Source organism: Nipponia nippon, unplaced genomic scaffold (genome assembly GCF_047370975.1).
Source record: "Nipponia nippon isolate SJK-2023a ecotype South Korea unplaced genomic scaffold, ASM4737097v1 scaffold_11, whole genome shotgun sequence".
Lineage (NCBI taxonomy): Eukaryota > Metazoa > Chordata > Aves > Pelecaniformes > Threskiornithidae > Nipponia > Nipponia nippon.
Window position 1 is genome coordinate 14,659,936 of NW_028262302.1, and position 12,751 is coordinate 14,672,686.

At 39.5% G+C, this 12,751-nt stretch overlaps 1 protein-coding gene across 15 annotated transcripts in view; it reads left to right on the forward strand.

Moving 5' to 3' along the window:
• The window catches only part of UNC79 (unc-79 subunit of NALCN channel complex), a 116,337-nt gene that overhangs the window by 23,205 nt on the left and 80,381 nt on the right, over window positions 1-12,751 (forward strand). For 14 of the 15 annotated variants that reach the window (XM_087747580.1, XM_087747581.1, XM_087747586.1 and 11 more), the window contains exons 9-17: window positions 762-850; window positions 2,012-2,052; window positions 3,330-3,358; window positions 4,418-4,647; window positions 4,981-5,152; window positions 7,559-7,789; window positions 9,718-9,908; window positions 10,595-10,718; window positions 11,939-12,079. In XM_087747580.1, the coding sequence (XP_087603706.1) occupies window positions 762-850; window positions 2,012-2,052; window positions 3,330-3,358; window positions 4,418-4,647; window positions 4,981-5,152; window positions 7,559-7,789; window positions 9,718-9,908; window positions 10,595-10,718; window positions 11,939-12,079 (1,248 nt within the window). The remainder of the gene's footprint in view (window positions 1-761; window positions 851-2,011; window positions 2,053-3,329; window positions 3,359-4,417; window positions 4,648-4,980; window positions 5,153-7,558; window positions 7,790-9,717; window positions 9,909-10,594; window positions 10,719-11,938; window positions 12,080-12,751) is intronic. The other variant, XM_087747588.1, reaches the window with a different exon arrangement.

Below are 12,751 nucleotides of genomic sequence, written 5' to 3' on the forward strand. Positions count from 1 at the left end.
AACAAAGATGAGAAACATTCAAAGAGGCATTTGTCTTTATAAATAAGATCTTGCACTTGAATGGAGTAAAAAACATTTTGATTTAAGTGGTTAAGATATTGTGCATACATACTACTGTTCAGCTTTTCCTTAAATAGTACAAAACACTTAAACAAATGTGTATGTAACTGGCTGTTAACTGTAACTGTAACTGTTTTCTGTAACTGGCTAATGTGGAAGGTTAAAAGCTAAGGCAAGACAAAGTTTGGACCTATGCTGCCAAGGGAACTCTGGGTCCATAGTCTTCATTCTGTCACTGGAATTGTGCTATATAGTTAACAACTATGATGACTGAAAATTAGATTTTGCTGGAAGAGGTGTTACTGAGTGAGAAAAATCTAGACTTTTACATTACCTTGTCCTAAGCAATGGATCCTCTGATTGTCTCTTTGGAAAAAAAAAAAAAGTAAGTCTGTCATGACTATGCAATGTAAATGTGTAACACAAAATATACTTGTCTTTAAGAGAGTGATAATACTGATACTGAAATATGTTCTGTTGTCTTCCCATAAGCTCTCGTTTTCAGTTACATCCCTCTCTTTGTTAGAAATAATTTGAGATCCTGTACTGCCAGATGCCAAGTACCATCTTTCAGAATACTAAATGTTCTCAATACATATCAAAGCTGTGTTATATTGTATGTCCTAGCATTAATGTGTTGAACTTTCTCAGTGAACTTCAATGAACAGATGTGTTAATTCTTTTCCTTCTCTGCGTTTCAGATGTGCATTGACCCATCCTTGTCTGTGGCTTTGGGTGATAAGCCACCTCCCCTATATCTTTGTGAAGAATGCAGCCAGAGAATTGCAGGGTAGGTAAACTAAGAGCTGGAAAATGATCAGGTATAGTCAGACTCCAGAGTTCAGAACTCTGGAGTTATGTTTTATTTCAGTATGATTAGCATATAATTTATATAGATAACCCTGTTGACATATATGGAGCACGCTACCACTCAATATGAATAAGGATTGCAGAAATTTACCCCACATGATAGGCATTTGCATTTAGCTTGAACAGTAGTGAGTTTTAAAGTTAAGATCTCTGAATGAGTGGGATGCATTGATTGTGATAGGGGAATCCTATTAATTTACAAGCTTTTGCTTATGAAACATTTTTTCTCCTCATCCTTTAGCTGTCATTAAAAGCAGGACATTACAATGAAAACTCTTTCACAGAGACTTCATTACTTTTCTGTAACATGTATTTCAGATTATTCTCTAGGGTATACTGTGAAGCAACAGAGTAAAGAATTGAAATTGGTCCAGGCTTGTCCAGTACCTGGAAGGAATGCAGCCTGAGATGAATTAACAGCACTTACTCTTTTTTTTTTTCCTTTTGTTTTTATTTTTTAAAAATGGCTAATTTGGTTTGCATTACTTTACAAGATCTACTAATACTAGAGTTCCAATCGTTAGTTCAAATGGACAAGGTTACAGGTAGTTCAGAAGCTACATGGGTTTTTTTGTCCCCAGTTTAAGACACCTTTATATCACACCAACTGCAGGAAAAGCAATTACATCTCACCTCAGATTAGTCATCATTGATTTAAAGCTGCAGGAAAAAGTAATTGAATTTGGTAGAAGCATAGCTTCTAATGAGACTTGCAGAAAATGGTACTGGTACATCTTTTTTTTCCTATGTTCGTCTGTTTTTCTTCACTATCGTTTCTTAGCCATCAGACTTTCAGAGCACACGCTTTTTTAATTTGATAAATATATGCCTTAAAAGTAATTTTTTGAAAGCCTTGAACATGGTGGACCAACATCAGCAGAGTGGTAATTTGCAATAAGACAGGCACAACAAAGAGAGGTAATGTAAAGCAGCCTGCAATTTATAAAACTACATTTGTAAAAAAGCAGCTTCAGAGTAATGTCAGTCCTACCACATTAATTTAGATAAATTTCCTCTGTGCAAAAATAAATGCATATATAAATAAAAAATGGAAAGCTAATTAGATATACAATTTTTATAGGGATCACAGTGAATGGTTGATTGATGTTCTTCTACCACAAGGTAAGAGGTATTTTAAGGGTAGGTACAAACTAATCATAATTGTACAACCCTATGCTTACTGATACTTCTGCATACTGTATTACTTGAAATGCTGCATTCTATTCTAAAGGAATCTTTTAGAATTTTAAAGTAGCTTGTACTTAATACTGCTTAATGTTCTTAAAGTACAATGAAAAATTGACTAATCCTCTATCTGAAATAGTATGCAACTCTTTATTTGTGAGGAAACAGAGACAACTGAACAGAATTTCAAATCTTGAAGCATCCACAGTTGGGGCCAAGTTTTTTAAAAGTTTTTGTGTCCCACACTGGTGTCCAACAAAAGGAGCTAGTTCTTCCAGTAACCTGGAGCTGATTCAAAAGCTCTTAAAGCTTCTGAAAATCTATTCTATGAACAGGAGGCTGTAAAGGATATCAGAAAAGGACATAAAATGTTTTTCAATGATCCATTCATTGATCCAGTCATTGTCCTTTGGCCAGTGAGAGAGCCTGGTATTCTATTATCTACCAGAATGCAGACAAAGCTTGTTGACAGACTAATCCAGAATTTCCTGGGTTTACGAGGACAGTCACGTATTCTCTAAAATAACCCTTTCAAGGACAGAACAAAGACAGTCCCTCTCTCTTGGTTCTACGAACTGAAAATTCTTAGGCAGTGGAGATTTTTTTGCTGTCTCCTTTTAGTTGAAATCTAATCCAGATGAGGAATGTTTTATTTACTTAAGGGAAGTACATCTTTTCACTCAGCCACCTATATTTACTGAATCAGATGTTGCCAGGGCAACAGACTGAATAGCTACTGCTTACGGGTTGAACCTGCAAACATTTTGCTATAGAGATATGGGCCACAGACATAGTGGCTGCTTCTACATTGTTCATCCATATTCACTAATCTTTCATCCTGCAAGCTTTCACAGGCAGTGTGGGCACATCTGAGCCATGTCTCCTACAGCATGCCACGGCAGTGTGCCTACAGTTGTACTTTCACAAGTCTGTCCGTGAGGCAGAAGCATAGACAGAAGGTGGATGGGGTGCAGAGCACACCACACAATGCACCAAGGCTGTTCTTTCATTTCAGTGTAGAAATAGCCAGTAGGCCTAAGTATACAGTGTCCTACCTCATGCAGTCCAACAGGCTTAGAGGTTTCAATAATATCTGGAATGACAAGTTTAGCCTCAGAGACTTCCTTGCAGCAAGTCCATTTTCCCATGGCTGCCATAGTAAAACAGAAGGATCATCATTCTGTGTTGATGTTTTGTATGCCTTCCCCTTACAGCTGAAATTTCTGCTATATGTCAGAAGAAGGTAAGATTCAGCCATCTGTGTGATGGGGCATGATTTGATGTTGTGTGTAGTGTCATTCCATTACTATATGTGGTGCGTTCTTTTTTGTACCATTCTAAATTTTCACAATTTATCCATGAATGCATTTGTTGGTGGATGGGAATGATTCAGCAGCAAGGTTTCTTTTTGTTAAAACTGCTGATGTTTGATTTGAGTTGTAGGTTTTTGTTGAAGTGGCAATTAGTAAACAATTCAATTATGCAGTTGAGCTCAGTTTTTATTCTATAACTCTGCTTATGAAGAATGTAGAGCAAGAGATTAATTTTAAATCTAAGTGTTTATATCTTCTCATCTCCTTGAAGTCTTGGATTAATCCTAAATTGGAAAAAAATCCTACTGTAAACTGTATATTTTTAAAGATAAATGGACTGAAAATCTTCACTGCTTTGCTCTAAAAAGATTGCTGACAAAAAGAATCTGCTTGCAATACATACCAGCTAGTCTGTTTTAATAACATTTTAATAATGAGGAATACAGTGTATAACATACTCTAGATCTCATGTGGTAAAGAAAGCTTTTATGTTGGGCTGGATCACCAGGTGGCAAAAATAAGGGTAGCACATATTTTGGAGGCTTGGACGGTTACCTATGATAAGGTAGATCCTTATGTAGCATAAACTGATGTGGCACAATTGATTACACTCCTAAGGATCTGCCTGTTGCTACGCATAACTTAGAAAGACATTCTGAAGTATAAGCAGGGGTTAAGAGAACTACTGTAAATTTTAGCGATTGCTCCAAGGTAGAAAGTTGAGGTTGATGACTTAAATGTTGGTTTGGTCTGCTCCAGAAGAAAAGCAACCGTGACATTTAAGTCCAGGGCCAGCATTTAGGCCTGAGCTCATCTTTCTGGAAGTTCAGTGACACTTGGCATCAGGAGTTAGCGCGCAGTTGTGCTTATATATAGTGATTTTGGAAAGGACCAACACTTGAGCCAGTTCCCCAGTGCTGACTCTCATCCCTGTTTTCAGTTCCACTTCCTGATACTCGTGGCCTGATAAAATCTTTTTTATTTTCCAGAACTGTAGTTCACATGTCAGAAGAGCTGTTGTCACATGCTTCTCAGCGGGCTGCTGTGGCCGCCATGGCAACAGGCCAGTGCGATATTGCAAAAGATGCCATTCAAATCATCACAGCAGTGAGGTTGGGGCAGCTGCAGAAACCCATCTTTATCAGACCTCACCACCCCCTATCAATACCCGGGAGTGTGGGGCAGAGGAACTTGTGTGTACTGTGGAAGCTGTGATCAGGTAATATGGCAGCTTATGAGGCATCAATATGTAAAGCAGCATCAGGCTTCCATGTAAATATTGCCTGCAAATCTTGTGCAAGTTGATTTTAGTTTCACCAGGATAAGTTCAGAGCAGGGGTGCTGAACTCCTGCTGCATTAGCAGAGTACCGATCAGCTCTGAGTGTTGTCCTCATGAAAGAAGTCAGCCTTGAATCTTAGAATTTGATGGTACTTTATTACTGTTCTCAGGAAAATGATGAATCAGGTGCCTTAACCTCTAGTTATTCTTGATCAGATACCTGTATCCAGTGCAGGAAAGCTGCACTGACTGACCACAAGCTTGTTTTATAGCTTGCTGAAGGAAGCAGAGTTTCATGCTGAGCAGAGGGAGTATGAACTCAATCGCAGGAGGCAGATGGGCCTCTCCTCTTCCCATCACTCCCTGGACAACACAGACTTTGATAATAAAGATGATGACAAGCATGACCAACGCCTCCTGAGCCAGTTTGGAATCTGGTTCTTGGTAAGAAATTCTTGCTCTCTTCTCTCACTCCTCTTGCTTCCCTCTCCTTTTCTTTCTGAAGCCTTGATTTTATCTCTTTTTTCCTACTTCTTGTCTTTAGTTGGGTACTTTTCTGATTTGTAAGCAAAAAGAAGGAGTTCTGTGAAGCTGTCAGGCTTGGAGATTTCAGAACTAGTTTGGGTGGAGCTGCTCAATGCCTTCTGAGTCCTATATAGAGTGTACAACAGAATTATTCATCCTCTCAGTTTTTTTATTGACTTTCTGTGTGCATCGTCTTCTGCTCACAAGTGCCCCCTGCTGAGTGCCATTATTTTAACCTTAAAAGGCAATCCCCTAAAGATCTTTCACCTTCCATCTTTCAACGTCACTCTCTGGAAACTCAGCTTTCTCTCTTACCTCTGAATAGTCTGGAGGAGTCTTAGCGGGCTGCTTTTCCTTCCTGCCTTCAAATTGGTCAAGCGGGATCAGTTCCAGTCATTATACTACAGCTAATTCACCCGGGGTGGGTTGACAGAGTGAAGCCTTGCTGGTTCTACCCCTCGCAGTAGCTAGCAGAGATTATTCCAAAATAGCAGGGCTGCTGCTGGCTAGTTCGAGAGCAGGCCAGGCTGGAGCCTGATAGATTCTCAGAAATTGGATTCTGCAATTCTCCTTAAGGAGAATTCTCCTTCGCAGGCTCTTTCCAATTCACCTTGGGCTCTCAGGCTCTCTCTTCCTCTGTCACCCAGTGACAAGTGGGGAATAGTAGGACCCCTCATCCATCATCTAAACAGAGATAGGGACAGCAGGGTGGCAGGTCTAGAATCCCATAATGCCAAAAAAGCCGCTTTGCTGTTGCAAGGGGCTACATGAGGAAACTTATATTCTGCTGGTATCCTGTGGGTTTTGTTGTTTAATGTTCTTTTTGACTTAAAGCCTTTTACTTTTTTTTTTTTTTATTGTGCCATATTCATCTATTCTGTTTCAAATGGTGTTTTGTAAAGACTGAAGGCCTACGTTTCCAGAAGCAGAATTGAAGTCAGAACAGAACAGGTTTTGTTACACTGTACATGCCTCATCCTAGACACTGAGAGTCTATCTTTCTATGGTAGGGAGGGTGAGCTCACTGACTTCATTCTATTCTAATAAAATCTCTTGATCTCTCTATAGTGAGTATTGGCAGAGATGACAGCACAGATTGTGAGAAATAGTGGGTTGCTGTTTTCTTTCATAAAATGAATACCTTTCATCTAGAAACTGGACAGAGCTCAAGAGTTCCTATTAAAAAGGCTTCCAGCTGATACTGCCTTTGAGTTAACACTCAACTGAGACAAGCACCAGGAAGCAAACACCTTAACTTCAACCTGCAATGAAGTAGAACAATGAAGACTGTACTTTGAATTGGCAAGGGTGTTGTTAGCTGCCTCATCCCAAGAAAAAACATGGTGGAAAAGCACTTGTAAGATGGGTTCTGGTCTTCTCTGGGAAGCAGTGCTGTCAGCTGGTTCCCCAGAAATGACATGAATGTATCTCCTTGGTTCACTTGCTGCAAGGCAGCAGTCACTGGTTTCAGGTTGCCAAGTGCTGAGAGTACAACTTGCACTAGGAAGTGGCAACAAACAGCTGATAGGTGGTTAAAGGAGCTTCCTAAATCTCCTGTCATCTGTTATTTTCCATTCTTTGGATTCAGGGCAGCAACCTGACTTGAAACTCTCTCCTGTCCCCAGAAGATTCCAAGAGCTCAAATAGCAGGTAGTTAAGGGCTTAGCAGTGTGCCTGCTCTGTGAACTGGGGTATAGACTTGGTCTCAGATTTGGGACAGTTTTACAGTGTAGACGTAGTTTTAGAAAGAGAAAGTTTGGAGAAGGGGAGAAGAATACTAATTATTATGTGAGAATTTTTGAGGACTTAAAACTCATATTCCCACCCCAAGTGAGGACAAAACACCAAAACTGGAATCTTTTTACAAAGCAAAAATCACTTATTACATTAAGTAGACATCTTCTTTCAGACTTTTTGAAACTTTTCATTCGGTTTGTCTTTTTTCTTGTACATTTTATATATACCTGTGTATGTGTGTCATATATTTTACCAGGCATTGCATTACCTTTTGAAATGAAAAGTCATTTTAAAGTTCAAACCAAAAGGTTTCAGTTTGTCAAAGCATTCTGTATTGATATTTTCAGTGTTGAAACTAAGAAACAAAAAATTCAGTGCTTGTTTTTTTTTCCCTCTTACTGTTATTTTCTGGTTTGGAAATGTTTTGTCAATTGCCCTGTGCCAAACTCTACTTAAAACTGATCAGCTCATTTGTCTTCTATGTAATGTTCATCCTCCTATCTTTGAGAATATGTAAAATATAGTAGGCAAACAATTTGCCATGTTTAATTCTAGAAATGAAACTTGATTTGTGTTTCTGTCTTCCAGGTGAGCCTTTGCACTCCCAGTGAGAATACACCCACGGAGAGTTTAGCAAGGCTGGTTAGCATGGTATTCCAGTGGTTTCACTCTACAGCTTACATGATGGACGATGAAGTTGGTAGCCTGGTTGAAAAGCTCAAACCCCAGTTTGTTACTAAATGGTTGAAGACTGTTTGTGATGTCCGATTTGATGTCATGGTTATGTGCCTCCTTCCTAAACCAATGGAGTTTGCCAGGGTAAGAATAATTTATCCGAAGGTTCCTTTATTTGCCACAGAGATTAAAGTCTTAAGTATAAAGACCATTTCTCCCCCAGCTCTGTCAAGGCAAAAGAAATCTCAGTGGTTCAGGGAGCAGTGGAGTTCAGGAACTTTTCCTCTTCATAGCATTTTTAGTTTTACTGTGTTAGAGAGCAGGGATTATTTACAGTAATATGAAGACAGGTTGGAGGAATATTATAGGTATTGAAAGACACTGTACATTTTTGATAGCTGCACATTTCCATTATGCTGCTGAAGCACCCAAGCATGTCTTTAGTGAAAGGTATCATTTGTCTGCTCCCAGGTATAAGCCTGTCCTTCACTAGTCTGCTTTACTCATGTTTCTCTTTTCTTTGCATACTTCATCTCTGCAGCTGTGAATTAAGGTTCATGAAATCACACAGTTGTAACTGAAAGGAACTCTGGGCATACTGGTGCCCTGTAGCTTCAGATACCTAATTTAGGTGACTCGGTTAAGAGACTAGTCTGCCATGGTTCGCCTTATTGTGGATGGAGAGAAAGAGACTTATCTGGAAGGTCATTCAGGGTGCCTAAGTGAGACCGTTGCTGCAATCGTTTCTAGAAAGAGTCTTTCTGTCCATTAATTATGAAGCAGGACTTGCGACCTAACCTGGATAGTGAAGACAGGCAACAAAGTCAGGCATGTGACTATTCCTCTATAGAAAATGAAACATCAGCATGAAAATAGGAACTTTGTGAGGGGTTTAAGATTTTTTCTTCATTTATCACTGCCAGCTGTACCACGTGTACTTTTGTAAGACTTCCATTTTGTGATCCTCTTATGTAAAATGTCCAGGGGACATGTTGGTTTTGTTTCCTAAAATTAAGTGGCTAGACTAGGAAAGGCCATAAAGACTTGACAAGATATATCATCAGGGATGAAGTGTGCATCCATGGATTTTTCATTACCTAATATGTGGGATTTGCTGTACGTGTGCAGACCAGCATGTGTATGTGTCTTACTCTGAACCATCGCTCTGAAGATACACCTGGCTGTGGAAGGATTGGAGGGCAGTTGAGGAAATTTAAGAGGTGGATGGATGAATTGAATGTTAGAACTGAAGAAAAGAGATCAGGGCTTTGAGGCTAAAGGGGGAAGGAAGGACTGAACCTCATGCTGTAATCTGTTATGGATCTTTTTCTTGTCTTGGATCCAGCCCCTTTTTTTGATTTTTATTACCCCCACTGCAATACTTAAGACTAGACTGACAACTTGCCAGATTTGCAAGGGTTCACTAGAACATGAAGACAAACAGCCATGAAATCAGCTGTGATGAATGGAGAAAAAATAGTTTGTTGGCTGAGATTACCAGTAGTTGCTGCCAGAACAGCAGGCATCTCTAGAGCCATTAGTCAGGAACAGCAGATGTGAGCTGAGGTCAGTTAGAATAATTAATCTCTGTAGGCCAGTTACTTATTTACTTAGAAGTATATTTTTTGGCTGCCATCACTTAGAACCTTCCCTCAAAAAAACCTAAACCAAACAACCACAAAAGGACACCTGGTACAGACCAAGTTTTTAAAAATAAAGACGCAGCACTGTAACAAGTTGCCCAGAGCAAATAATTGAAGGTGCAAGTTTGACCAAACAAATCTGTCCCTTGTTGAGAACTGTAAACAATGAGAGGTTACGCTGTGTCATGGCCTGGAAGTGAGCAAACTTCAGCTAAATCTTGAACAGTGCTTTTATGTACCGTGGGTCAAATGACAGAAGAAAAAAACAATGCAATCCCCGTGGCTGAATTCTGAATTCAGGCTGAAAGGTGCTGATGATCACCCCCCACAATTTCTTGGCTGCAACACACTGAGCAAATTTATGGTGCTGGGCAAGTTACAGAGACTAGAAATACCATTCATCAGTATGATTCCTGGAAATACCCACAGGTTGGTGGATACTGGGACAAATCGTGTAGTGCTGTGACCCAGTTAAAAGAAGGGCTGAATCGAATCCTTTGCTTGATTCCATACAATGTGATAAACCAGTCGGTGTGGGAATGTATCATGCCAGAGTGGTTGGAAGCTATAAGGACGGAAGTGCCTGATAATCAACTGAAAGAGTTCCGGGAAGTGTTGAGGTATGTAGACATATGTAGGAACCATTCTATTGTTGCATATGTTGATCGTTGAGGCTTTTAGCACAATAAGATGGTGACAGCAAATAAAAATGCCTGTGTGCAATAGACAGTACTGAGTGAATGCTTCTGATTTTTTTATGACTTATATTTAGACTAAAGCACTTGAGCTTTGGGAAAATTTCCTTCTGTTGCTCCTGGTATCCTGGAATCTGTATCAAGAGCCAACTACATGGATGCTTCTTTGCTGTGAGCAAGGCACATTTTCAGTGGCTTCCTGCAGCATGGTAGAAAAAGCATCTTTCTTTTCCTGGCCAGCTGTTGATGAGACATAGTGGGGACTGGTAGAGCTGGCACTGAAAGAGTGATGATTTGTATTGATTTAGCTAATGTCTTCCCCTGTTGAGCAAAGAAAACACCAGAATAAGAATGGTGGCTGTCTGCTGTATGCCTTTGACAATAAAACTTCACATTGCCTTTTAACTGATGAAAAGGCTCTGAAACTGACTGTAAGTTTATATTTGTAGGTATTGATGTAAACTTTTTTAGTGTAAACATGGAATAGTGGAGGCGTGGTGAGATAAGAAATGCTGGTAGTGAGATTGCCTTTTGACCAGTTTTCTGTTATATCTCACACAGTGTGTGCCATGGTAACTCAGTGACGCTATATTTTTTTTTCTACTTTTCAGCAAAATGTTTGACATTGAACTTTGTCCTCTCCCTTTCTCCATGGAGGAGATGTTTGGCTTCATTAGCTGTCGATTCACAGGGTATCCATCCTCTGTGCAAGAGCAAGCATTGCTTTGGCTGCATGTAAGTGTCCTCTCTTGACAAGTCATGCTGAAGCAGCTTATGATTTTGGAAAAGAAAAAAAAAAGGGGGGGGTGGCGAAAGAAACCACTTTTCCAAGGATCATGGAACCTTTCTGCCCTTTGCGTAGCCCCAGCGTAAGGATGGTTGGTAGACAGATCCCAGGAAGCTTTATGTTACTAGCCCATCATGGGCAATATAATGGAAGCCTGGAAATTCCTTTTACCTTTGAATGTCAGTTGCGTCTTTAGGGCCATTCAGCTGTCTGACTTTTTGCCAGCAGTAGGTTTTAGTTTCTGCAGAATTTGATCTGTAGATTCCAAAATTAATTCCAGGCTCCAGAAGCAGCTATAGTTGTTCCCACATACGAAGATCTGGATTAGACTAGCTCTGTACGCATCAAGCTTTCTGCTACTCTGGCCTTTTTGTGCTATATTTGCCCACAAAGCTGGCATCCACCCAGTGTTCATATTCAAAAACTACAGGGACAATTGTGTCAGCTGGGGGCAGTGAATTCAAAACGGTATAAAATCTTCCACAGCACCTCAGAATAATACCTGTATTCTTCATTATCACTTCTTTTCTGCTGAGGGTTATTTTGGTTAAGCCTCTGCAAAGACCAATTTACCTGGTGACTGTATCAATTTTCATGTATGCAGAGTTTTCAAATAAAGTATGAATTTTTTAGATAATTCTTGACCTAATAACAGTTAATGACAAGTATGAGTGAGCTCATATTTGTCTGAGTGTTGGTGAAAAAATAGATAATGAATATTCCCTCACTGATTTGCAGATGACTGTCCTGTCACTATGTTGACACCTGTAGGCAACCATTCTGACTAGGTTCTTATAATGAATACAGGAATTCAGTTTTAAGTAGTAATAAGTATAGTAAATAGTTATTCATCTAAGTATTGGTAATACTTTTGGTTTACAGAAATACTTTCATGGACCAACCTCGCATCTCTGTGTGTTTGTGCATAAAACTGATCTCAAGGCGCACCAAGTGGATGCCAACAAATATTTTGAAAATACCATTTTTTTGCCAGTTCTCTTTTGCCCTGATTCTAACAGAAATCTAAGATCACAGCTCACCTCATTGAATCCCAAAATTAAATGCATGGAGCTTGCTGAACTGAGGATCATATGATAAAGGTGCTTATAAAGTGGCTGGCATTTTTGATCAAACTTGAAACTCATGCTTTTTTATTGTCTTTCCTCAGGTGTTATCTGAACTAGACATTGTTGTTCCTCTTCAGTTACTAATCAGCATGTTTTCTGATGGAGTTAATTCTGTAAAAGAGTTAGCAAATCAAAGAAAATCGAGAGTCAGTGAACTGGCAGGAAACCTTGCAGCTCGGAGGGTAACTGTTATTTATCCTGCTTATTTTTTTGCTTAGAACAGTTTTCCTGATAGAACGCATGTGAAGAATTAAAAACACTAGAAATTTTGAAAATGGAAGAAAATTGGCATGACTTCTTCAATTAATACCACTCTATTACATGGTCAGTATAACGATAATGCAGATAGGAACTGCAGAAAAACTGTGCAGTTTTCCCTTAGTGAACTCGTTTGTTTGGACTACTTTTGGAGTGTTCTTGGTATCTTTTCCAACCATTTTCATTCTCTGCACCTTCTATTAATAACCATCAACAACAAGTTGTTAGGGACAACTGGTCACCCAGAGTGAGCTTTTGTATTCTAGTGCAAATTTGGTGGGCCTAGGTGTGTTTTGGTAGGGTGACAGAGCAGAATTTATTTCTGTTTCCCTGCATTTTTCTTCCCCATCCAAGAGATGCAAAAATTTACCTAAAGTTGTCTGTCAAAGGCTTAGGGTCTGGAAGAAAACTTGTACAAATCTGTAGGCACTACACATACTTGGACTGATGTGACTAACTTCCCAGTAATCTTGGACGAAGTGCTTCAAGGACAGCAGGAACAAGAGTGCTTTAAAGGTCAGATCTTTAGATTTAAGGAACTACAGCATCTAGGCAGTTGATGATTCCTTACATGTGGTCTGCCTGTCTTCTGATGT